Here is a 26,950-nt window from a genome sequence, read left to right on the forward strand (position 1 = left end):
AGAAGCGCAGGGCAGTGCCTGCCTGTTCCCACCGTGCAACAGCCACACACGCCGCTTCAGCTAATGAAATCCACTTGTCGCCTATTATGAGGCATTTAGACTGTGTGATTTTCAGGCACTGGCGCTCTGTGATTTTTTGACATTTTGCTACAAACAATAGCGTAATCAGTGACTGCAGCAGGTTTGGAGGAGAACTCAGGAGAAGTCTCTCAAGCCAGTTTGCAAATTGTGCCTCCCCTGCCCTGGCTAAGTAGGGGCTGCTCACACGCAGCCCACAGACCCAGTGTCTTTTTTCAGGGTTGGTGGAGGATGTGCAGGGAAAAGTCCTGCCTCTTCGGAAAATGGAGAAGCAAGAGAAACACTGAAACCTGGGTGAGGCAAGTGAGAAAAGTTTTATTAGAAATAAAGTGGAGGTGCAACTCCTGTTAATTCAGGAGCACAGATTTTTGCAAGCCAAGATCCTAGCATTTCCTTTTGTATGCAAGAAAAAATGCTGAATCTGAAAACAGTAGCCTTAACAGAGTATATATGGATATATGAGTACAGCCCGCAAACTGCCCTTCCCCACCCTTCAGCCCAGTTAGGTTACAAAATTTAATTCCTGTGGCGACAGCAAAGTCCATCAGCAAAAAGCCTGGCTGGCTGGGTCCCCATCTGATGCAGTGCTCTGGTGTTTGGGAGACTTGGCCCAGCAGGGAAGAGCCCGTACAAATATACTCTTTTTCACGTTCCTGACGTAACACCAGTCTGGATCATGAAAACTGAAAGCCTTTAGAGTGCCTGATTTATGGTGGCTTTCTTCTGTCCTGTTTCACTGTTTCTCAGTGTGTTAGCAGGCTTGGGGCAGTGAATCAAGACAGGAGGCTTTCACTTTTCCATCAGCTTCCCTTGATTCCCCTCCTGTGCATGCTGCCCACCTGCTTGGATTCACAAGGTGGAAGGGAAAGTGTAAATGTCTGTTTTCTGTTCTTCCATCATGATTTTTCCCTAAACTATCCCACCAACTCCCTGGTGACAAGTATAGTCAGTATAAATGGGGATAGCCACAGGGCTTGGTTGACTCAGGCGCGTTATGGATCTGGGCCACCAGCTGCCCCTGCCCTCCCTGTGCCAGCACTGGGAGCTGTGGAGGTGAAAGAAAATGTCCCCAAAAAGATGCATCTGTGCAGCTCTGGCTCCAGCAATGATGCTCCCAACCAGCCCAATGGAAGACAGATCAGGCAAAGGCTTCCTCTCATCATAGTTTTGGTGAAAGAGAAATCCCACACTGAAGTAAGAAGAAATCTCTCTTCAGTCATCTTTGGGCCCTTAAAAATCCCAGTTCTCTTTACACAGCCAGAGAGAGTGAAATGGGGTTAAAAACCTGCCTTGCACAAATATCTCATTTCCAGGACAATTAGGGCTCTTACTGAGGGCTGCCTTCATCAGTGTCACTCTCCATCTCTCCCATACCTCGAGGTCAAGCCCAGCGCTTATCATTCACAATACATCTGACTGAAGGAGAGGCGTGCATCCAAATCACCCTCTGCAAACTATTCTCTCGGCTCAGGTTGGGCTCCCACTCGTGTTCAGCGGCTGGCTCTCGGATGCCCATCCCAGGCAGGAATACCTGGGTACAGCCGGGTGAAGCAGGGAGTCATTTGTGAGCCGCGGCGGGTCTCCCCTCCATGCCCTCGCTGCAGTCAGCCACCAGGCCTTAATGGCTACACTTTAATGCAAAGATGGCTTTGCGGAGTGGGAAAGCATTATGACAACAAATGCATCCCTGAGGGAAATACATTGCCCGTATCTTCTTTAAAAAAAAAAAAAAGAAAAGAAAAGAAAAAAGAAATCCCACCCACCTACCCCCAACAAGTCTGAAGTTTAGATGAGCCTTTCAACTGCTTGGACAAAGGCATGGAAATCAGGTACCAAAACCAAAAGAGAAATATACTCCTGTCTTTGTAGATGCAATCATCATTTATAATATTTGACTACAGAGCCAGTTTAGCAGAGGATAAATGTTACCGGCCAGTGATTACAGGAGGCAGCAGCAGAGCAGAAAGCAAAAATCCCTGGGAGGGGTACTGCAGAGACCTGAGATGAGCTAGCACCAAACTGCATCTTCTTGGAACTGTTGCTACAGGTGCTACAGTCCACAGGCAGCCACCTAAAAATGAGCTCAGGAAGATGTTGTCAGCTGAAGGTACAGCGCTGCCTGACGTGACACGGCAGCGGGCTTGCATACGTCTCAGAAAAACTTGGTCCTGCCTTGGGATTTACGTTACAGGCTGACAGCAGGAGAGATCCTTGACTTCAGCCGCCCCAGCCTGGCCGGGAGCGTTGGGTCCCCGCTGCCTGCCGTGCTGCCCGGTGCCTTAAGGAGGCTTTGAGCTTCACGCTCAGGACTGAGCTGCTGTTGTTCCTCTGCACCTCCCTTGAATCCCCCCTAAGCCAACACCCTTTGCTAAGACCGAAAAACATTTTCCAGACGCAAGCATGTGTACTTGTGTGGGTGGGTGGGGTGCAGGGGACTATGAAAATTTCAAGGGGAGGTATGACATCCTGGCTTTCTAAATATAGAGGACCTGAACTGCAGCTTCTCTCACACGCTAGCAGCGTGCTTTCTGTTTTGAAAGGCCCCCAAAGCAAATATTGCACTGGCTGGCAGCATGAAGAAAAAAAAAAAAAAGAACTAGTCCTGTGAGTCAATTACAGTTTCCAGCACTCTTGTGCAGAGCTGTTTTTTAGGCAAAGCTCCAAGCGGTGCCCACGCAGAGCTGGCCAGGCCGGCAAGGCGCAGATGGCCATCACGTGAAGGTGGTGGCAGGAGGAGTGGGCTGGTGGCAGCCCCAGCGAGGGGCCAGGACACGGCACCACTTCCTCGCTGCCCAACGGCCCCTGTCCTTCCAGCAGCTGCAGGAGGGCAGAAGGGCACAAAGCGCAGCACCCCCACCAGGAACGGGTGCCACCTCCGTGCCTGATGGGGTTGAGAATGTGACATTTTGGCTCCATGTAAGGCACTGTGTCTCGGTTCCCTTTTCGTTGCTGTTATTGTCGCTCCAGTATTTGCATAGCACAACATCAGAATGCCTCAGAGCCAGAGGAAAGTGGTAGCTGCTGCTTTGCCTTTTAAAAAACAAGCAGTTACCCATGCAACACCACCACTGCCTGCGTGTGTTCGGGGTGGAGGAGCAGGTATGTCACCAGAGGGTTACGGCCTTTGGAAAAGTTTCACAGAACTAAATTTAATCGAGACTGATGATCTTTAAGCTAAGCTATAAAATCCAGCAGAGAGTTATACCCCAGTAATAGACCCTATTAGAGGGTCTAGCGCAGTCTATAGAAAGGATCTCCTCTCTATTAAATTCTCTAGGGCTTGAGTTCTCATTTACACAAAGGGCCCTTTTAGCTGTGTAAAATTGCCATAAAGTGGGTGTAAAAATGATTGATGCTATCTTTACAACCCCTTTACACTGGGAAAACAGTGTAAAGTGGCCAGGGTACAAATAAGAATCACACCTGGGTTTGTGAGAGTAAATTACATCGAGTCCTTCACAAATTCTGTGTGTCCATAGCAGTTTAATTCTACCCCCTCCTGTGGAATTCACCCAGAGAATAAATTTCCAGACTTTAATAAAATGTTTTTTTCTTCAAGGCCTCTGTCCTTTCCAAGCCTTTTAGTCCCAGCCTTTCTCCTGGTGCAGTCCGTGTGGACTCTGACACCAGGAAAAGGCTGGGAGCTGCCTGAATATGCTGTGGGAGGTGAAAAACCTTTAATTAGTGCTTTCTGAAATTTTATTGATCTGAGCAAAATACATGTTGTAAAACCATACCCAGGGGGAAACTGGTTCCAAAAGCTACCGTGTCCGTTTCCCCATCTCACCTGTTTTCATTTTATGCTCTTGAGATATATAAAGAGATAATACAGAAGTTGGTCTTTGCTAGATCAAAATACCCCATATTTATTCATTAAGCATTAAAATACCAACAGAATATACGATTAATATTGCCTTCTTCCAGAGCAAAGTGTTAAACTGCAATGGGCTGATTAGTGTAGTGAGCTTGGTGGTGGTGGCTGGAAGCGGAGGGTGTGCTGGTATGGGGGTGCACAGCCTGCCAAGCAGAACAGGCTCCCTCATCCAGATCTCCCTTCTCTTCCCCCTTGCCACGCTGAAGGCATTTGCAGCGACTCTGTGATCATCACCGCCGTCTGTCGTGCTCTAGAGGAGTCCCAGCAAATTTAAGCTCAGGGTGAGTAGGCAGAGGCCATGCAACGTGAGCCCAGCCCATCTAATAGGGGTGGCCTCTGGGAGCCCAGCACCTGGGAGGTGACGGGAGACTGGGAATGAAAACATGTGGGTGAGAGGGAGGTCAAAGGATTAAGGAGACAAAAGCCCGGCTCTGGTGGAAATGCTGCTCTGTCAGGGCCAGCCAGCTGTCTCCCACACCAGCTCGCTGCTGCCAGAGCTAGAGCACTGCAGACGAGTCAGCTTCTGAGCAAGGACATTTAGGAAAGGGCAGGGTGGGGAGCATGTCCTGCTCTGCCAGCAGAGCCTTGCTCTTGCTTCACCAGCCATCGGGGCTCAGCGTCTGGAGAGGGCAGAAGGAAATCCCAAAGCTGAGCAGCCACTCTGGCTCCCCTCAATCCCCTTCCTGTTTCTCGTCATCTTCTTTGCGGAGAGGAGAGCTGCATTTTTGGCCAGGGGGAGAGGCAGGCACAGCAAGGGTCACATAGGTGGGAGGAAGCTGTATCCTCTTCCCTAGGCTTCCCCAGAGAGCACAGCTGGCATTGTGTGAAGGATTGGGCGAAAAATCAACACCTGAGTACAAGCAACAGGTGAGAGGCACCCCCACGTATCCATCTCATACAGGAGGGTGGCCCTGGAACAGGTCCACCAGTGCTGCTTGCAGCTGCCCTGCTGGAGCTGGGGGGGCCGGGCTGGTTCCTGCCACCACACGGACAGCCCTGCCGATACCCACGGCCGGGTTTCCATGGCCAGCTCACCTGCACACTCCGCTGCTGTCTCCAATTGCTCTGAGCATGCCTGGGAGCCAGGCTTAGGGCTTTGGATGGGTGGCTACACATAGGCAAGCAAACAGGCACCCTTCAAAGCCATGCTTACTAGTTACTGTTATTTTTAGGTGCATAAAAAAGGCCATTTGGAAGCTGGTCTCAAAAACCTTCTTTTTCTGAAGCTCCTTACTTTGCAGCTTAGCAAGGAGCACCTTGGTGATGCTACGTCTTGAGCATGTACACCAAGCAGTGCTCTAGGTGGACCACAGGAGACTCAACTACGCTGTGATCTTCTGACCCTGGAGGTATGCTGGTCTAGCCCTGGGATGATGGGTGATCACCATATGGAAGACAGTTTTTGGGTAGGATTAGAGCTACTTAGACAACTAGCTTTTTGCCAGACTGTTTTTTTTTTTACTTCCTGATAGCTGTTTTTGCTGCAGAAACAGAAAGTTTTTGCTTCTTCGAAGCCTTATAGAAATTTTATTTGCTTCCTCCTTGCTAATGATTATGGCACGTTTTTTACTGGCATGTGACTGCTCCACCCCACCTCAGAGACACCCTTGCTCTGGCCAGGATTGGGAAATCCCTAGTCATGGCAGGGCGTGAGCACCAGCTGCCTTGCCCTTGCACAGACATGTATCATCAGGCAGTGCAAAATGCTGCATTTAGAAGTCCATGCTGTGCAAGTGGAAATGACAGTTTGAGGGACAAACCTACGTACTTGTCTCGGTATAAGGCTAATAAGATGTAAAGCACTTCCAGAGCCACACTTTCAGGGTGAAAAAGCACTGTTTGAATGACATTTGTCATTCCATACTGCTTATTAAGAAATCGTTGTTCTTTTGCCCTCATCATTATAAACGATGTCTTTGGGAGACTGGCAGTCTCTTCTTGCTTCCCTCTCTCCACCCCATTTCAGAAACATTCATTGTTGCAGGGATATATCTTTCAGGGCTGTTGGCCGAACTCCACTGCTGGTGTGTAAGGCTGATTGTCTTCGGAGAAGTTACACCAAAAATGCATTTGGCCTTTTGTGCTTGGAGTATAATTGGTGGAACTGGCTAGACGCCGGGTTTGGGAGCCTGCAATTACAGCAATGTCAACATCGCTTTCAATGTGACTGGTGATTTAGGGTCCTCCGCTTTAAGAGTGCAACTCAAGGTTTCTTAAATTGGTCTTTTCTCACAAAGTGCTGAGCACTCACACTTCAGAAATCTGTCTGGGGTCTCAAGCAGGGCCCACCAAATCACCATTAGTCAGCACACTCATATTGTTTTTTCTTAGTAATTGGATTAGGTAACCTATATCATTAGTCACTCTGAAAAGCCTTATATATATTTTATACGGCAGTCATCAATACATTCACTTTGCTGTTGGTCTCAACCTGTATCAGAAGAGGTCTTAACCTCCCTTATTACTTTTCCATATGGTAAATCCCCATCAAGTTAGCGTGGATTATACCCAGAGCATCTGAGAGACAATATATTCCCTAAGCATGATCAGCATAATTATACTTAAGCCGTTTGGACCAGATCCTTGCCTGGCAGAAATCAGTATAGCTTCTCTGAAGGCAAGAACAGATACCTACCGGTGAGGGAAATGGACCCTATTTCTTAATGGCTGTAGCCCTGCACACGAGTTCCCGATGATTTTTTAAGCTCTTATTTTGTCTATGGCTATTAAAGATCCTCTTTGGTGAGCATTTGTACAGCTGCATCTTTAGGACTTTGCAACCTCTACATAATCTCACAAGAGACCTTTTGCAAGAGTAGCCATATGAAATGCTCTTTAAATGGCTGAAAAATATATTCGTTAAAGCTGTGTAAATGTTCTTCCTTGTCAAAAACCTTATAAACGCCCATCCATCCATGGTATCTATGGTGGCAGTACGCTGATATTTTCCATTCCCTGGCTACACCCCCACCCACCCCCGCCAGCCCAGACCCTATACTTTCTGTTGCTGGCAGTTGGTAGTAGTTAAAGGGTAGAACCGAACGCCCACATAGAAGACCTGGTATCTGTGTTTCCACATCACGAAGCATGCTGAAAGACACACCAGGGCTGCAATCAGATTGAGAACCATCTGCAGAAGTAAGTACAGGTTGAGCATGCCGGTGAGGCTGCCGCAGTCGGCTGCATCCTCGTAGACAAAGGTCCTGCCGAGGGGGTCTGCAGTGTCCAGTTTGCACTGGCAGGACTCAAGTATGGTATCACAGGTAAATTTGGTCATCTGCAAATAATGGTGTGCAGCAAAAGCCACGGCCAAAACACAGGCAACCAAACCCAGGGCACTCAGGAGAAAATACATTAGCTGAAAGAAAGAAAAAAAAAAAAAAAGAAAGAGAATAAAGAACCCACTCTTTTTCCAGCTACACAGAGAATGAGGAACACAGAATGAATGCATGCACATGTACTTTGCAGGGAATGCATGCATTCAGTGTACCATCTGGATATTGTGAGATTAAAAAATTGCAAGACAACTCTAACTCCCTTGAGATGCAAAGTCCAGCAGGTCATCTCAAGAACTAGTAATTCTACCTTGCATATTTTATATGAGTATTGCCTTGCAATTCTGAGACTTGATGAGAGCACCAGGAAATTGGTGTCCCTGTACAGCCAGAAGTTTTATATGGAGGGAGGGAGCATCTTCTACTATTGTACCTGCATTGGCTAGACTTATAGTCATCAGCTGAGAGAAACTATTGCAGTTGCCTTGAAGCAGAGCTCAGCAGACTGAGGCTTGGGCTGACATCTTATCCCAGGCTGTGCTGAGAAGTAGGTGTTTTTGAAACTTTGCTCATATGTTATTCCCGGCTCTTGGTTTGCATGCCCAAACAGATCTGTTTTATACTTGCAAATCAGGCAGTGAGGTGGCTGATCTCCTGCTTGTGGCCCTGCGAATGCAGCCAGCCTGCTTCGCTTCCTAGGTCCTACTGTGGAGAGGGAATGCAAATCTCCATGAGAAAGCACATGCTGTGCTCAATCTCCTTCCAAAACTTGCCCCCATAAACATGGAGGAGAAGCCTTTCAAAGGCACAAAAGAGCAGTGAGCAGCTTTCATTTTTCAGTGTTATGACATGAGAAGGACAAGGGTGTGCTTGTCACCCCACTTCTCCTTACACCAGCAGCAGCTTTAAAATAGGGTGGCTTTTATCAAGGGTAGCTATACAGGGTCCACCCCACAAACACATGGGAACTGGCAGCAACTCAGAGGCTTTGTCACTCCAAGTTGCACCTGAGACCTTTGGGTACCACAGCATATGGACCTCCCTTGCTTTCGATAGCTGGAACTGGCAGTAGCTGTGCTGCATACAAAATATGTGTGAATGTATATTAAAATCATATTCTGTGTTTAGCCAAAATAGCATTTTTAGTTCTGTTCAGCACTGTAAAAACATTTATTTTTCTTGGCATCTTATCTGTCAGACACATGGCGTGGTTGGGAATCTGTTATTTTAAACAGCAGCTTCTCTCTTTCTCTCTCTCTCTCCCTTAACCTCAATACTGCAAGCAAACTATCAATATAAAAGCATTTTTTATGACCTTGAAACTCCAAGTATGAATGTCTTGATAAAATTCACACTCCTGGTGTATTTGTCTTATATCTACAGTGTGAATCAATCTTTCTATTCAGTTGCCAGCCTGAAAAAAGTCTTCGGGCTTATTGCGGATCTTAAAACACTATATGCATTTTCTCCCCCGTATGACCGAATTCTTACAGCAAGATCTTAGTTTCCAAGACTTGGCTACTATTAAATTTAATGACTTCCCTTGCAGCCTTAAACCAAGGGCAGCTTCAAAATGAGGGTGGTTCTTATTAAATGCAATTACTTTACCCCCACAGCTTTCAAGGTAAAGGTCCATGGGAAAGGTGAAGTTGGAAAATGGGGACACCTCCTCATATAAAGTGCACAGAAAACGGAGTGCTACTGACTGATGGGTCTCCTCCAAACAAAAATGTGGTAATTCATGTCGATGGCATTACTTGAAAAGATGGTGCAAATGTATTTGATGGGAAAAACGGAAAATGGGCAAATGTTGATGACTGTTCCTCTTTGAGGGATGAAAGTTGTTCTGCAATGTAGAAGTCCCAGTGAACTGGCTGCAGGTCCCTGGATTCAGACCAGCAGAAGACAGAATCAGGCCTCCCTAATAAATGAGATATTAAGCCAAGACTGCACGATGTGCCTGGTTCTCCCTTGGTATGTATTTTATTTAGCTGCCAACTTCTATCCAAAGTCAGGACAAAATAGCATTAAATCCACAACCTAAGTTACACTCGAGGTACAGTAAACAAGAATTTGCCTGTTATGTACCTAAAGGGAAGGAAATCTCAGAGTCCAAATACACGGGCAGCTCTTACAGCAAGCCTCAGAGGTGAACAGAGATGTGTGGGGACATAGGGCAATTTCCAAATAGCTTATTATTCTCACAAGATGTTTGCAGAGGAATCTCTCTGCAAGCCACTGAAAATGAACAAATTTCCAAATATCAAAGGTGAGGCAAATGCAAATACTGCTTGTGAGGGAGCACAAGACAGCAAGTGTTGAGATCCCATCTGCAGATTAATCACATGCCAGACCTGGAGGCAACTTCAACATCACAAATACAACTGCGTAGTGAGCTCTGCCCAGGAACCAGAACTTGCCACTGGAAAGCTGTTTTTTAACAGCCTCAGAGAGCTACGCACTGCAATAGCTGCTTAAGTAGAAGGAGAAAAGGGAAGCGAGGAGAGACAGCATATGATGAGGTCAGAGCCTGGCAGCTCATCCTCCTTCAGATTCCTCATATGGGGAAGAAACATTTTAGCAGTGTTTACTGGCACTAGTTTTGCTCCATGCCAAGAAGAAAACAAATAACCTAAGATGGATTGAATTCCTCGTGGAAAAGGCTTCCAACAGTTATCAGAGGTGAAACCAGAAAGGTTTGCAGACGTGGATCCAGGGGACCCCTTTTGGAGGCGGTGGTGGCTCGGGTGCAGGCCTGTGCAGGGAACAGGAACTGTGGTGTGTGCCACGGTGTGGGCTGCTGGCGCTGGCTGGGCAGGAGTGGAGGGTGTCATGCTACCGTGGGAGATGCTGTGATGAGCACCACAGTGATCTGTCAACTAATAGCCCTGGAAGTCCACAGGAGACCTCAAGATTTTCCTATGTGGTCATTTTTTTTTTGCCAAGGGAAGAGGATCTGCCCTTTTAAACACACGTGTAACAGTGGGCATGCTGCTCTGCCATGCTGCAGGGTATGCCTCCTGCAGGTGCAGAGCTGGGGCAGGGGCAGAAATTTAGCCTGGGACCCACTGTTGTCCCCCTGAGGGGCAAAGCCACCCTCACTTTGGGTGGTGGTCTCCCTTTCTCATGGATGCACAGGGTGATGCAGATGCCTGCAATAGTCTCAGGAAAGCACTTCTACCGAAAGCAGTTCTAACATCTCCTTTTTTAACAGGATCCAGGACTCACGCAAGTATGAAATGAAAGAAGCAGCTGTCGAGAGGGAGGAAGGCAAAGAGGACTGCAAAGGTCTCCTCCCATTTCCCACCACGAGGGAGTCACTCACAGTGGTCATAGGATCTAGGATCACCTCAGGGGTTCCCCAAACCCCCCGAGGCCTCTGTGTGTGTGGTCCTCCTCTCCAAGTGACTCTTGGGTTACACAAGGGATCTTGGATGGCTTACTGTGCTCTGGGAAAGCCCAGCCAGGATTTTCATGTAGAATGGTGCTCAACAGCCACGTGCAACCTCGGTGGGCAATAGCCACCAGTGCGAGGGCAGGGCCTGGACTGGGGAGCAAGTGTCCAGGAGGACAGTCAGGGCTGTCCCAACAGATAGGGCTAAACCTGGTGCTGGATGAAGCATCAGACGGAGCAGAGAATGACCCAAGTTGCTTGGGTTTGTCTCGTGACTGTAATTTTGCATCCTCAGCCTTGTCACCAAATAGCTAATGTTCATTGTTTGGTTCAGACATTTGAAGATCTGAGAAGTGATACTTGGAGACTTAGATGAGACCTGTTAGATCAAAGCTCTGGAGGAGGCTCTTAGCTCCTACTTTGTTTAAAATAGGTATGTGCCCTGAAGAAGCACTTTGTTTGTTTGTCTGGAGGAGCAGCAGTGACGGGGGAGGGGGGGAGTGATGGGGGGGGGGGGGGGGTTGGCGGGGGGGGCACTGTGGGATAACAGCTCACAGTGGGGATGTGGGACAGAAGTGAGCAGCTTGTGAATGATGGAGGATGGAGTTTTGTGGTATGGTGCAACAGAAAACAGTGGGAAGGTAGATTTTGGGGAGGTGGGTGCTTTGTGAAGGCAACAGTATATGGGCTATTGACTGAACCAGAAGTCTTTCAATGGAGACTTTAGTTCTAACTCTGCCAGGTAATGAGGAATGACCCATTTTACATGGCCTGTGGAGCACTTTAAAAATGTTTATTTTCTTGCAGGAGTAATGGCTCATGCTCCTCACTGCCAGGGTGGGTGGTGTTGCTAAGGGTGGCAGAAACATCTGGGCTGTCCAGCCTGACATGCCATTCCCACCACGAGGGATGACTCCCTTCCTGCTTGGATGCCAAGTTCGATTTAATGCTGCAGGGCAAGCAATAAAAAGCTTGGCGTGGCAGATCCCGCCCAGCCCAGCAGCTCCCTGGGCAGCTGTAACGCTTACTTGTGGGTATAAAGGTGATGGGGCAAGAATGTGAAGCCAATCAAAGGGCAGGAACAATTGTTCTTCTGCCTTTCTTTATGTAAATACAGGAGAAGCTTGAGAGAGGCACTTAAGACACACCGGGGTCTAATATCTGAGGGAGGATGAATGCTAGGTTTCAAAAAGCTGTTCCTTGCATTTGATTTCCTTCTGCCTTCCTCAGTTAATAATCACTGTTATTTCGTGTTGCTTGCGTCGGTATTTTCCTTGGTTATTATGTGTCTGTAAAATATTAAGAGCCCTGAAAATTACAATAATAAGGAAAACCAGCCCAGAAAAATGGTGTTAAATATGCCCCATCTGGAACAAGTGTTCTCAGCCTTTCTTTTCTCGTCACTCACCAGTGTCAATGGAGCACAGTTTTGGGGACTGAGGAGGGGCATCATGCATGGTTTCTGCACTACTCTTGCAATGTTTGGAAGGGGATTTGTTTCGTGGAAGAACGCTTGTTCCCATGGTTTGCTAACACTTTCCCATGTCCACTATTGCCTGGCCCTGACACAAGGCACCGTGCGCTGAGACACGGCTGCCAGCGCTCAGGTACAGCCTCTCTCTCCCCAGCCATGGAGGCGGGCAGGTAGAGATTTCCAGCCACAGTTTTTAATTTGCCTGTGGCCGTGCTGTTTCTTATTTCATGGCAAGGAGCAAAACTGCTAGGAAGATGCTGAGATGCTTCTTAGATCACATTAAATATTAAAACTTGATTTAAGTGGACCCATTTTATGCCACCCTACTTCTTACCCAGCCCTCTCTGAATACCTCTACTTAATCAGTAACCCTCTATCTTTCACTGAACATGTCCCAAATTATTCCAGCTTTGTCAGTCTGAATGTCTTTGATAGTCTTAAAACACGGCAAATAAAGTTGTATCATGTTCTGATTTGAAATATTTGTTATCTGAATTTCCCCTTTACAGGCTACAGTTTCTTCCTTAGCTGCCTGGAAAATATCAGAAAATCATTCTTGCATTTCAGGTGCATTTTCACTTCTTTTCATGTGGTCTTAAAAATATCCCCAGTATCAACTTTTCTTATTATATTTAATGACATGAGAAGAAAAAGAAATTTAAAAAAAGTTGAAGTACCTTTACTGTGAACTGCACACACGTCTTCTCGTCAGGTTGGTACGAAATACAAAGCATAACAAATCCCACTAAGGACACAACACAGACCTGCAAGGGAAGAGAAGTAAATTGTGTCAAAGTTAAAAAAAAAAAAAAAAAAAAAAAAACAAAAACAAAACCCACAAAAATAATTTTCTTTCAAGCCAAGCCAAAACACCTTTCTGCGTTAGCAGGATCATAACTCAAGGAGCAGCGTGTAAGTGAGGTTGTCTGGGTAGGGGCTACAGCCATGCATGTAAGAGCCTTGTATGTGTGAATGCACTTCTGAGGAGGGAAGAGCTTTAACCTTCACTTTACAGATACCGAGGCACAAAAAACTTATTCAGAGACTCACAAAAAACTTAACTACAAAGACACATCCCAGCGATAGCCTCTAGGAAGTGTTTCAAGTTTTTGTCCATGTAACTAACGATCCAAAAGGAGCAGAAGGCTTATGAAGTTGGGCTTGCAAGCCCAAGGAGCACCATCCTATGTACCACTGGGTGCTGACAGGGGTTTTATGTCACCAGTGCAGGTTGTAAACCATTAACCATAGCTGCCGCTGGATACGAAGCAGCACAGTGTATAGCAGAGGCTTTCAACCTCTCCTAGAATGGACACCTTACCAAAGATGACATCTCCCCTCCAATCTGAGACTGTGTTTTAGCCCTGTGGCAGTAATTGCTGAAGGTTAACAGTAATGGAGAATTATTTATGCACTTTATTATTCATTTAGCTGTCTGTTATTAATTCTGAAGATTGAGATTTACTTGCAGGAGCAGATATTCACTGGTAGGCATTTTCCAACCATGTAAGGAGGGAAGATCCTGATCTGAGGAGTGAGCCCAGTAAACACACATTCCTTTTTTAAGCAGTGTTCTCTGGGTCCCCCCATGGTGTTATGCACACCGGTCAAGTGCCTTCCTCTCCCAGGTTTTTGGAGGACCAATGAGCGGACCTAACAGGAGGACACAGGAGCAGCAGCTCTGCACCTGGACTGCTGCTTTTTGGCAGCTTTCCCCCTGCCTGGACAAGAGAAGCCATGTCCCCAGGTGCCCAGTGAGGGCTCCCTGTGCCACCGTGGGGCCGCTGGGTCTGGGTCAGGGCACCCAGGGAGTCTGGACTGCACCCATAGAAGAAGAGGGCATTGCCAGCGGCTGAAGCTACGCTTGGAAGAATCCGTGCATGATTTGGGTTGCCCTGAAAAAACAGGTGAGTGGATGGGATGCATGTGTTTGTAAATGGCACTTCATATCACACCTTTAAAAAAGGTCCAGGTGTGGTAAGCCTTAATGTAGACCTTAGCTGAGATCAGCCAGTGTGCTTTCAAAGGTCTTGTCTTCTTCACACAGGACCAGCAGCAAGTCTTGGCCTCCTTGCTAGGAGCATCTTGATTATAAACAATAGCTGTTAAATTCTCAGTAACTACTGCTAGAATCAGTGTTTTTTTCCCCCCTTCTCGTTTTACTTGGGAGGGTTGAAGACTTCTCATTAATTTGAGGCTTCCTGCTTTCCCAAAGCAGCAGGATTTGCCCTCTGGGGCCGGACCCAGGTGCCAGTTGCCTTTGATTAGGGCTGGGACTGTGCTGCAGAGATGCCTGCAGGAGTGCAGGGCTCCTTCACCGTCCCGTCCTCGCCTGCTTGCTGCATGCTCTGACTGTGCTCAGTGCTGTTCACATCCAGATTTCCAGCTCTCTAGGGGAGTGCTTGGCCTGCAGTGAAAATTGCCTAGCTGCCCTTTTAGACAGCACTGGTTCAACACTCTTCTTCTGTGATCTGATGCATAAAATACCAAACTTTTCTTTGTATCTGCAGTATTGGTGTAAGGCACTAGACAGCCACCCTGTAAAGGAAGAATGCTGCTCCACACACGAATAGTCATGCCCATCAACAACCTGTGTGATTAATAACACTTTTTCCCATGAAGTTTTATTTCATGTCATTTCAGTAGGACATGAATAGGAAGTATTGCCTGAGAACATTTCTAAAGAAAGCGTCAGTATTATTTACTCCTTTCCATGTCATGTGTATTTATATTCTGGTCCTATGACTTACACATGGCCTCCAATTTATTTGTTTTCTTCTTTTTATTGTTGACAGCCATAGCTGACAGGGTTGTTGGGGGAAAAAACAACCTTTCTTGTCAAAGGTCCTTCAGTGCTGGGGGTTTTTTTGCCCTATAGTGCTTCTGTGTGACTCAACCATGTTTTATTTCTCAGGATTAATCGCCTGTGTCCTTGGTCCCTTGCACTGTATATTAATCTTTTAATTCAATTAACATGCCCATAAAACCTAAATCTTAAGGAGATCATATCTCTAGTAATATCCAAATGATAAATACCCCCAGTAGCAGCAGTGGCTGAAGGAAAGAACCTGCAGCGAGAACAAAAAAGAAAAAAAAACAACCCCCCAAAAAAAGTCTTAAATACACTTATTTAACATTACATCCCCAAATTCATGTAAAATCAAAGGGCTGCTCATGTCAAAGCTAGACCTAAGTATTCTCAGGATCTGGTGCTGATGGATCTTGTTATGAGCAATAAATCAAATTTGCTTTGCTTCAGCTACACTAGCAGGCATTTACACTTGCGTGAACTGAGGGCTACGTTTGCCTCCAGGTTACTCCCATGAGATATCATGGGACTGTGCCTGGTCTCCCATTCCCATTCCTGTTTCCCCACAGACAGCTGACAGAGCTGCATTCATTTCCTAGGGCAGAGTCAGATACCAACGGTGGAATTTACTCTTTACCATCAAGTGCCTCGTACAACTTCTGCAAAAACCCTGCTGGCTTTCAATGTGGCAGGATCAGACCTCCCTCTTCAGAAAGCTTCCCATACAAAAGACTGTCGTTTAAAAGGATTTCCATTCCTGCACGCACTTTCTAAAGTTCCTCTGGGATTTAAATAATATACTCAGGGATACTTGAAGAGGCACATTTGTAGAGAGGTATTTATAAAAGATTACACTGGGTCAGGATTCTGGCAAGTCTTGGCAAGGATATTTGAGAAGGCTTAAGTATTTCTTTTGTAACAACACACCAACCTTTTTTTTTAAACTAGAGATGTGTATTTTTGTAAGTGATGGTAAAAATAATACTGCTGAGAATTATGACCCATATATTTTTTACATTTTGGTTCTTTAAAGGTAAATTCACTCATTGGAGCAAACCAAAGTGTAGAAAACAGCTTTATGCTCCTATTTTATACATTATTAATAGATCCATTTTGAATTATACCTGTGAAGTGTAATAGAAAACTATAAAAATCCTCTGGTAAATATTTGTTAGGACCCGCTAAGTGACTAAGACAGCTGCAGGCACGTTACAGATGCTGTTGATGCTGATTGCTAAGTAGCATTAGGTAATCCTGCGTCCTAGTTCTTCAGTAGCCACTGCAATATCCCAGCGTGAAGCATACGTTTCCAATGCCTTATTGACTAAGTACACAACATAAAATGCAATTGAACTTGCTTTAGCACTTGCTTGCCACCAATCGGTATGCATTTGTTATACAAATAAAATAGATTCCCTAAGAGCTGCAGAATAGCTGTTAATTAGATCAGCTCTTGCAACTGTTATCTGGAAATCTAGAAGTATGCATTTCTATGCTGAGGAAATTTCAACCCAAGTTTATTTCAAGATCCTATTTCAAAGTTTTACAGATGGACTAACACACCCTTTGCTGAAGAGCTAGTGACGTGAAAGGTTAACCAAGGAAAGAATTTAAATTTAGAAAAGTGCTGTCTAGAAAAAGACTAGAATGTGATACAGAAGTATTTAGGAAGGGTACAGATTTAATTTTAGTTACAGCATACCCTGTGGAATCCCCCAGTTCACAACCCAGGGAAAACAGCTGTTTACTAGAGCTGGCTGAAAAACTTTCAAGTTTATCCTGTGGAAAAGTTTTGATATTATTTCTTTTTTGTGGGAAGCTGCAGGCCTTCCTTCTATCGGGCAGGAACATCTCAGAGCTGAAAAGTAACTTAAGAATTATTGGGGTTTTAAACCACAATCAAAACAAAAGTAGGCATTTTCGGGGTTGCCCCCACCCTAAAGAGAGCTAGAGCCTGTTGTCATGAGATCTGAATTCAGTTCCTACAGATTTCGTCAGGAAGGGAACCTGATCCCAACTGCATTTGGGAGTGGGTCCCAGCTGATTTTCCTGGGAGGATCCCTGCACCCACAGAGATCCAGCATGCAGTCCTTGGCCCTTCAGAATTTTGGCAAACCAACACTCTCTGTACGCACACACAGGTTAGCACAACTGGGTGTTTCTCACAGGCTGGAGCCTCACACACTGCTGCAAAACAGATGCTTCAACGGTAAGACTGACACCATACCGCAATGCACATTCAGCACTTGCAAGGATCATGCCTTTACATATTTCCATCATCTCAAAACCAGAAACTGAGCAGTAAAGAAGATTGATCTCCAGCTTTATGTACCCAAAATCTCTCACTATCAGCTTTACTTTAGCCAGTGTTGTTGTGCTGAAGAGCTCCAGCTGTCACCGAAGCATGGTGGGCTGACACCCTGCCCAGCACAGCGCCGGCATCCTCCTGCACCAGCCAACTCTGTCCTTTCCACTAAACTTACTACACTTCTTAAAAGTGTCACAGGTGAGAAAATCAGGCTGATCATCTCTGACAGGAACAAACAGAGGTGGCAATGCAGAAGGGCATTTGGACAAAGCCCACAGATATCGCCACCCAGCAAGGACCACGAGGGTCAGGGCAAAGGAGCTGCTTTCCCCATCCTTACCTCCCTGCAGTGCAACCATGTCTGGTCCTGCACGAGCTAAGCACAAGGCATATAAGTGGCACAAGGACACCATATGGCAGTGATGAAGATGGTTATGTAATGTACGTAATTGGGGGAAATACGATCACATAGGGCATAAATTTTTGCTGTGGTTTGCATTCATTATCTTTGCACACTGACATATTAATGTGGTTTGATTTCTTTCAACAGATTTCAAAACCACAGATTGCTCTAATATGTCTGCATCTCTCCCTTGTATACTTTTGAAACTGTTTTTTCTTTTGTTATTGCTACGGTTTTAGCCCCAGCGTTGCTACAGAATAGGTGATTTTCTCCAGGAAAGTGCTTCGTACCCAGAACACCTTGGAAACCCTGGCACGTGAGGCTGGTAAAAAAGGAGAGCTGGAAACATTCACCAAGAAATGAAGGAAGGAGTCAAAAATCTGGTTCAAAGTAGCATCTTGGATCTTTTCCTCAGAACAAAGCAAATGCTGCAAACATTTGCAAAGATACAGTATAGATCCTCTGCTCTTTATGTGCAGGCTTGTTAGCAAGAACTTCCTGCAACAACCTTTAGGGGCAGAAAGCAAACCTGTTGGAAGACGGTACCTCTCAAATACTCTCAGTGCAATGCCACACAGCATTGCTAAAACCCACAGTAGAACTCTTCCTTCTTGGTAAGAATGTAAACTTTCAGACTTCTGGGGGAAAACTACTATTAACAGAATTAGGAAGAGATTTCCATTATGGAAAAGTTATTTTATAGTTGCACACTTCAAGACACTATGGATGTTTCTGTTCGTAGGGACGAGAGTAAAGAAATTCTCTCTTCTAGTTAATTCTGAGGTCTCTGCCTTGCCCTGGGAGGCAATACTTGGCTTGACAGCTCACCCACCTTGTCAGAAAGGTTTAGCTGCCTTCCATGCCTTCAGAGAAGCCATGTTATCCACCAAATTTAACACTCCCACTGGACGCAGACTTTAATGCAAGAAAGAACATGTTCCTGTTGGCTTTGCCATTAGGAACTAGGATCACCTCTGATCCTCTGATGCCAGACATCTGTACAGGCTGTTGCAGCCAGCAATGCTGATGTTCATTCGCTTTATGAGGTTTGAGAAAACTACAATGAAAATGGGTGCTACAGGCAACTTTCACTTCTAGCTTTCATCACCCTCAGGTCAGCCTGGCTCTCACTACCACATGTGAAAGAAGCCAATCTGTCACACAGAGGTATTATGTCATAATGGTTTTTTCTCCTTATAGATTTTTTGTTAGATTTAGGGACAGTCTAGTTGCATATAAATTACTTCCAGAAATAATAGCTGTAATAATAATGGTAAACATGTATATTGTGGTTGCAGGCAAAGGACAACATCGTCTAGGAAATCATTCTCTTAACAGCCATAAACCCCATAATATCTGACCATCCCTGTCCCACCTACAAAATAAGTGATGTCTTTACTATGGGTCCCTTCAAGTCGTGCAATAACACACTGTGACAGATGCTCAACTTTCTTCTAAATTCTGTGAAGTCATCAACCCCCTGCAAGAACATTCATAATCCAATTAAATCATATTTTTCTGTAACGATCTTTGCTGTTTAGGTCAGTTGCTCAGCAGTGAAATTGGTCACTTGTGCTATGGTAAGATTAAATTCCCACAGCAACAAAGCACTGCAAAGACTGCCATCACTTACAAAGCCAGGGGATGCAGCTGCAGCCCATTACTGCTGTTAAGTCAGAAATACGGTGCTGGGTGATCAAACAGCTGAGGGTACCAAAAAACAAAAAAAAAATCTAAAAGTTCCCAGAGCCAGCAGTGATTTGCAACATGAGAAGTGCAGGATGGTACTGAGAGTACTGTATGAACATGACTCATGGTTTGAAATGTGTCTGTGACTGTGAAGCTATGGAAATCCATCATCTCTATAGTCATAAGGGTACCTAGGCTGAGGAAACCTGTTTGAACAATCTCCCTCTCCAAATCTTATCTAGGCTTTCTGCACAAACGTAATCCAGCCAGGAACTCTGATGTCCTCCCTCTTTCCCCTTGAGGCTGTAGCTAGACCAGCGAGTTAAACCACAGAGGTGTCCAGGCTGAGATCAGCACTTGACCACGCATCACACAGACCTCTGGTGTGCAGACACCTTCTCAAACTGTTCTTTCAGAACATTTCAACATTTTTTCCCGTCAAAGTTTTCCACTTTATCCCTGTTCAAAATAAAAGTATGGATTTCAGTTAATGAGGCATCAGTGCACAGTTACCCTTAGGAAATGGTAAGTTTTAATGGCAGAGGGCTCTGAAGAATACAGCTCTGGTTCTACATAGGTATATGCCTATAAACAAGCACTGGAAACCTTGCCATAGCATATTTAATGCAGTGTGCCTCGTTGCATACCGTCCACAGTTTCACATACTTCAATTAAATACCTAAACTTGGGAGCTCTTCTTGAAGGCAGTCCTCCCTCAAGCCTTTTGATGTTTGCCCATGGCTAATTGAAGCTAGCTTGTATAAAAAATGGATGCCTGCATGGCTATAATTTCCATTAACTGCTTTGATGGCACCAGTTTTTAAGTGTCACCTTTTATTAAAAATTGAAATCGGTTTCCCTAATAACAAGTAAAAGTTAAAAACCCAGCAAGGCTGTATAGGAGGTAAAGCCTGACTGAAAGCCACCTCCACAATTGCTGCAGGAAAAGGTGTCAAAAGCAACAACAAAAAAAAAAGACCAGCAAGGGGCCAGGGCTAACAAGAAAGTGTCTCCTTTCAGGCTTTAAAAGAGAATATATTTCAGAGTTTTTTAAATAGTCAATCATTCCCCATATCAATATGGAAGGGGTTCGGTTGCCTCTCGCTCTAGCTGGGGAAGCTTCCCAATTATTGACCCTCTCTAGGAAGATAAAAAGGTTGCCTCATGCGTAAAGTGGTTGTCTGATGTTTGGCAGGGCCACCAACGTGCAGCCAGAGTGTTTGGCCTCATGGAAAAATGGTATATCCAGCAGGTGGGAGGATCTGGAAAGCGAAATGCAAGGAGGCTGACGGGGGTTTACCCATACAGGTCTGCTTCATTTTATCATGTGATAGACCCTCTGCAAAAGGCTTTTAGGTGCAAACATCCACAGAGCCTCATCTGTGGGGAAACTGTCAGACACAACGTGGCCCTTGAACAGCTTTGTTACACTGAGCCAGGGAAACCATCTACATTATAGGAACAGCTGAGGTACAGCAAATCCCTTCTGGTCCAGACAGCACAGGTCTAACCAACCCCAGCTAATCATCAGGACACATTTAGCCTCAGTTTCTAATTTGTATTGTTTTATAGCATGGTACCATCCTTTTTTCCCCAGATGTCTGTATATGATGCTTCATCCTTTCAGCATCCATCTCACAATGTTCTCAAAGCTTCCCTTAAGAGTTTGTCCTGGTTTCAGTTAAACCATGACACAGTTATACACATCGCTATTGTTGTACCCGTTTTCAGGATGAAAAACACATCCCCTGGCCTCTCCCTGTTGCCACCTTCTACCATTTCAAAAGTTCAGCTTAAGTTCAGGGGTCTTGCCGCTTCCCTGGGTACTGGGGATGCTGGAGTGACTTCGCCAAGAGCTGCACAAGCCAAACGGGGTGCTGGGTGCAGGGCGCTTGTCACACTGCCTTCCTGCCCTTCCAGCCCCAAAGCGACGCAAACCCTGACAACCTAAAGAGGCAGATGCTGGGTCAGCACTGCCTGTGACAGGCACCACTATTGATTTTGGCACTCAGGTTAACCAGCCCACAAGCACATGCTGAGTCAGTGGCAGGACCTGCCATCTGAGTCAGGCTGTCATGCGGAAGTACATCAATTAAACAAACACCTCAATTATCAGCATCTGATAGGGATACGCAGCGTTGGGAGACAGTCCTGGCTGTTTGCTACCCGCGTTGTACTAAGCATCGAAAGGTCTTTGAAGCATGAAAGCTGGCCACACTGCTGCGCCAGCCCAGGCTGTCTTGCACCGTTCCCTGATGCTGCCATGCAACGCGCTCTCTCTCGCCCATTGTCTCCTGCAAACTGTCCCTCACAGCTGGCTTTTCCAGCCATTGTGGGATTTGTCTCATCTGTCCTTGCCTGTGAGACACTCCAATAAAAGAATTAATTTCCTTTGGTGAAGTTTTTGGTTTATTTTTTGTAAGAGTTCTTTAAAAAAAGGTATGAAAAATTAAATAGAAATAAACTTTTCTGACTTCAGGTAAATGAAGAATAATTAAACTGCTTTTTCAGTTAAAAGTCTGCCTGCTTTTTTGCACCACAAAACTCCACATCAGCCTCACTCCACCACGGCAGAGAAACCAATACTTGAACACAGATGCTAAAAAGCAACGAACCATAGCTACCCCTTGGGTAAAGCTCAGGGACCCTCTGATCTGGGAAAACCCCCGGGGAGATGTGGCTCTGAAGGGCCTGAGCAAGGAGAAGTGTCAGCGCTCCTGATCTGGGAGCCTGGCCCACGGCAGATCTTTTGAGACACTTTTTGCAATAAAATAAAGGACAGCTGGAGCCATGATTGCTGCCTCGAGCTGCTTAAGAAACAGATTTTTTTTAAATGTTTTTTAAAATCCCAATTTTATGTACATCCATACATATATATGGATTTAAAATAACTTTCTGACAGAAATAATAAACACCCTGGATAATAATTTCTGATGAGCATTTCTGTAACTTTCTTAACTGCCTGAGTCTGCAAAAAGGGAGCTTGCCTGTGAAAACTCTGATACTCTCTACTTTTGATCACAGTGGAAATAATCTAAGAGCGGATTTTTCAAGGAGAAATAACATCGTTTCTTCTTCTGGGTGTCAAAAGGCCATGAGCTAATGAAAAAGAATGAAAAGGATACCATTAATATCTACTGTTTCTGCAACACTTTTCATGCAATGATCTCAAAGCAAGGGGTGACGGATAGCCATTATTAACCCCACTTTACAGGGGAAATAACAAAGTCTTAGCAAGGTTAAGTAACTCGCCCAAAGGCTACACAGCAGGTCAGAGGCAAAGCACAGAAAAAAAAGAAAGCCCTGCACTCCTGGGTGGACTTGTGAAGTTTGTCCAGGCTCAGGAAGGTGCCAGGATGGTCCAGCCAGCAGTTTCAGGTGCTTGGGACAGGTCTCACAGAGGAGACAGGCAGCTGCTTCAGACCTGGACAACTTTTCTGTAAAGGGCTACATTTATATGTATTATTTTAGAATAATAAATAGTAGGTGAAACAAATGCCATCCTCACTGTGTTTAATTGCATTTATTTGCCTGTCCCTAGCAACGTGGCAGAGGCATTTTACAGGGACTAGTTTGCTGAACCTGAAGCAGAAGTGGTAAATCATGCAGATTCTGTGGTTTCTGTCCATAAACCTTTCCTTTGGTTTCTGACTAATGCCCACAGATTTCAGAAGAAATGCATTTCAGACTAGCAGGTTTTAAGTGGTTTTCATGGGGTGAAACACTTCTGATACAATGCAAGCTGTATCATTTCCTTCTGCAGGAGCTGCGGGAGGGAAGGGACGGTGCCAGGCAGCCCTTGCAGGGAACCCATTCAGTGCTGGGCACCTCCTCCACTCCTCGTCAGCAGATCACTGGCCACGTTTATTCCACAAGATGGTGAACCTAGTCCCTGGCCTGTTCTATCCTCACAAACCTAGGTGGTCAAGTTTTGAACCAGTTTAATTCAGCCTGCCTTGCACGGTTTTCCTCGGTAGCATTTTATTCTAGCTTCTTCTCTAAATAAGTTCCTTTTCATTCATGGTAATGTGCTAAAGCACTTGATTTTCGGCAAGGAATAGTGTCACCATTTTGCCACTAATAAAGAAGAAAAAAAAAATAATCTTTCAATCAATCAGGGCCTATTTAACACATTAGCAATTTTCCTTCATTTTCCTGTCATCCTGCATTAACAGCCATGGGGTCAAATCCAGCCCTGGTGTAATTCCAAAGGAGTAACACTAGGAATGAGCTTCACCCATTATCTCTAATGTTGCTAAAAAGGTCTCGATAATAGATTTTTTAAGTTCTGGATTCTGAATACTAATCAAGTCCTTTAAAGAGAGCACTTGAGTGGGATGCTACTAAAACAAATATGTTTTGGTATTTTACACCACATCTTTCTGTTCTGTTGCTCATTTTTTGTGCAAATTAATGAGTTTTGGGAAGTCGTTTCCTGCCGTGAGGTTTGCTCTCAAGCAGCACGTGGGTCATCTATCCCCTGCCTACACGCCCTACATGCAACCTCCCATAGCAGCCCCAGAGCCAGCCATAGGACATCCAGTCCACACACAGGAAGATGTCCTAGCCAAGAGTCCTCCTTCATGGACCAGTTTCACCTCAGCTCTCCAGAGGCCAGTCCTCAGCACGCTCCCTGCCACAGCTCACCAGCAGCACCCTGTGACCCGCACACCCAGAAACTCCAGCTCCGCAGCTACCAGCCATCTCTGTCCAATGTCCCACTGGGCACCAAGTACCTCCACGGAGGCATCACAGCACAGGAACAGAGTAAATGCAGCATCGTCTGTACCGCCTGCATTTTGCCCCATGGTGCATCAGCCATGGCCAATGCTCCACATGCACTCTCTTGCTGGGAGGCTCCGGGGCTGCACCACCACCTCAGCCTCTCCTTTCTAGCACCGGTTTCCCTTTTACCACCTTCTCTGCTGACACCAGATCTCTCTTTCCCTTCTGCTTTGGGTTGAGGGTGCAGGAGAGGAGTGTGGTACCCCAGGAGCCTGCCTGGCCACTTGCCCCCAGTGCATGGTCCGGCCATCACTCTGAGGGCAAAACAGGGGATCACCAAAAGCCATTTTGAGCCAGGGAGGAATCAAACTGCATTTGAATGTGCTGGTGGCTCAACATCCCACCAGAGTTCCCAAGGTGAGAGTCACTGTCTGACTCAGACTGTAGGTACAGTAACCCCTCCCCAGGGGTCCCTACCTGCAGCCCGCAGGGTGCCCCGGCCGTGCTGATAGCTGGGGCACCCTGTAACATGAAGCAAAATGAAGCCCTGACCCCCCCAGCCAGCACAGTCCCCGGAGCTGTGCTCCCCCCGGGTTTATCCTGGCTGGATGGTGAGTGCAGAAGGTGACCACCATGGCTGAGAGCTGAATTTTGCTTTGAGTTGAGGATTAGCTCAGGAACTCACATGGTGAGTTTTGCCTGATTTTCAGGGGGGAACTCTGCAAGCAACTGAACTTTGCCTCATGTGGGCATCTAAATGTCACTACTGCTGGCAGCTGCTGCTGAAAACAAGAGCCATTGGAGCTCTGTTTTCAGAAAGTAGTGACTCTGGTGGAGTTCCAGGCCTCCCTGAAGGAGATCAGGCATATGTGGTTGTCTTGGATGCTGTTTGGACACTGATGACATTCACATGGGCCAGGGGCTGCTGCCATGTTTTTTCTCATATCCCTGTCTGTGTGCTAGTTTAGTCCAGCTCACTCCTTCCCCAGCTTTTTCCAGCAAAAAAGCTGTTTCAAACCTGGGATACTACTAGTGCTATCTGGAAAAGACATACTCTGACATCCCCAAAATAAACAAAAGGAGCGAAAATGTCACATGCCACTATTTTATCACCTGTACTCCCCCCTGGCTAGCTTGTAACAGTCAAAAACCCAGGAGGAAGTTCTCCTCCTAGGCAAGGGCAGGCTTTTGCCCTGCAAAACATCACTGAACTGTTAGATACCTCTTCGGTTAGAAGAGAAACAAGAAGGGTGAGATGACTCTTCCTTTGGGAGCTCAGGCTCTTCTCCTTCCACTCTTTGGAGGGTCGCCCAGCAGGATTAATACAGCAAACCCCAAACAGTTCAGGTGTTCAGATAACCCTCCGATAGCAAGGAATTACATTTATGGGAAATGCTCCCATAGCTATTTAGCACATCAAGAAATCTTTTCTATAAGAACCTAAACACAAATTTATTTTCTGGGAGTTCTTACTGTCTAACAACACCCAAAACAGTGTTAACACATCAGTATATATTTTCCTGAAGCCTGCTGCCTAGGGACAAAACCTACAGAGCAAATTACATCCATGTCACATCCCAGGCTCATAACCACCAACCCTGTCTCTCCACAGGCAAACTGCATGTCCCCGAGCACACGGGATGAGCAGAGTCACACCGTGCATGACACCAAGACTTGGCACCTCCTCCCCACCTCTGCAGGGGCAGCCAGTGCTGAGGACCAGCCTGGGCTTCCCCACCACCAATGCCTCCTATTTCTGCCCAGCAGGACCCTGCCCTTTACTCTGTCCCCGACAGCCCATGTGGCAAGGCTGGCGTGTCGCTCAAAACTGCGCATGACTTGGCGGTGCTGCCGGCGGGCCCTGGGACAGCAGAGTCCCTTTCCCTGCCCTGTTACTCACCCACCAGTGCCGTCCCCTCCCCACAGCCCCACGTGGTCTCTCCCTCCTCTGGGGGAGAAGTTGGGGAGCAGCGGTCAGGAAGGGGGTTAAATTGCAGCAGTTCTTCAACACAGCACAGCAAGGAAACTCGAAAGACAGCCATTGCTCTCCTTTCGCTATCACCGACACGCTCAGCTAAAAGTTGCGAGTTACAGAGTTATGCTTTCAGTTCTAAAACCTAATTGTTACGGTTTGATGGGGAAAGAGGGAAGGCAGCGTAAGTAACCAACATATTTTCTTTCAGCATCACCAGGCAGGAGTTCACTGCAAAGCACAAGCTAATATATACATCTAGTGAACAGCAACCCTGTATTTTATTTAAGGTCTGTTGGGTATTGCAGGGAAGAATACGAAAGGTTGTGTTATTCTGCAGGAGCAGTTTCCTCAGGAAAGTATACCCAGACATTTAATCCCAGGAATATTTATAGTTAGCATAACTCAAATGGTGTTGTGCATGCAGTTGGTTAGTCTAAAGTGGAGCATCATGCAGCTTGCATTAATGTTGGCAAAGGCACTTTATGGAGAAACAGACTTTATGCTTACAATTATCCCAGCCCAATATGGAGTGTCTCTGACTAGCAGAGAAGAACTGATGCCTGCCATAAGGAAGCCCAGCACTGTTACAGAGATGCCTAATGCCAGCTGCAACAAAGCAAACAGCAGCGGGAAACGGCAGCCACAACAAGTGTGGGATTCCTCCTCCTGGCCAGCTTTGGGATCCCCCTTGGTCTTCTTCTGCTTCTTCTTCTTCATCGCGGACTCCTGCGTCTTGCTCAAGTCGGTGCTTTTCTCCCCTTCGGGTGCCTTCCCTATCTGGCTCTGGTTTTTCAGGGACGTGCTGTGCTGGGCTTTCTTCTCCTCCTCCTTTCCCATGCTGATGAACTTTAGGTTTTCACGTGCGTGTCTGTGTGCGCACGCTGATGGGGGTGTGAGTTTTTTTGCCCCCCAAAGCTTCGCTTTGTGCTGGCTGAGTTGTTCCTGG

General features: G+C 46.1%; 1 protein-coding gene across 1 annotated transcript; it reads right to left on the reverse strand.

The window, feature by feature from the left end:
• Nucleotides 1-373: 373 nt before the first annotated feature.
• SSPN (sarcospan) lies at nucleotides 374-26,950 on the reverse strand. The gene is made up of 3 exons (XM_040596834.1): nucleotides 26,512-26,950; nucleotides 12,773-12,859; nucleotides 374-7,310 (listed from the first exon to the last, which is right to left on the reverse strand). The coding sequence occupies exons 1-3, from the start codon at nucleotides 26,839-26,841 to the stop codon at nucleotides 6,945-6,947; spliced, it is 783 nt and encodes a 260-aa protein (XP_040452768.1). The 5' UTR covers nucleotides 26,842-26,950; the 3' UTR covers nucleotides 374-6,944.

The sequence above is a fragment of the Falco naumanni genome, chromosome 5, assembly GCF_017639655.2.
Source record: "Falco naumanni isolate bFalNau1 chromosome 5, bFalNau1.pat, whole genome shotgun sequence".
Lineage (NCBI taxonomy): Eukaryota > Metazoa > Chordata > Aves > Falconiformes > Falconidae > Falco > Falco naumanni.

What these genes read in the sequence shown, in the direction of transcription:
- SSPN (XM_040596834.1), bottom strand. Translation starts at nt 26,841, where the DNA reads ATGGGAAAGGAGGAGGAGAAGAAAGCCCAGCACAGCACGTCCCTGAAA. An exon ending in CATATTGGGCTGGGATAATT is followed by an intron (nt 12,860 to 26,511) that starts GTAAGCATAAAG and finishes CTTCCCTTGCAG; the next exon opens with GTCTGTGTTGTGTCCTTAGT. An exon ending in GTGTGCAGTTCACAGTAAAG is followed by an intron (nt 7,311 to 12,772) that starts GTACTTCAACTT and finishes TCTTTCTTTCAG; the next exon opens with CTAATGTATTTTCTCCTGAG.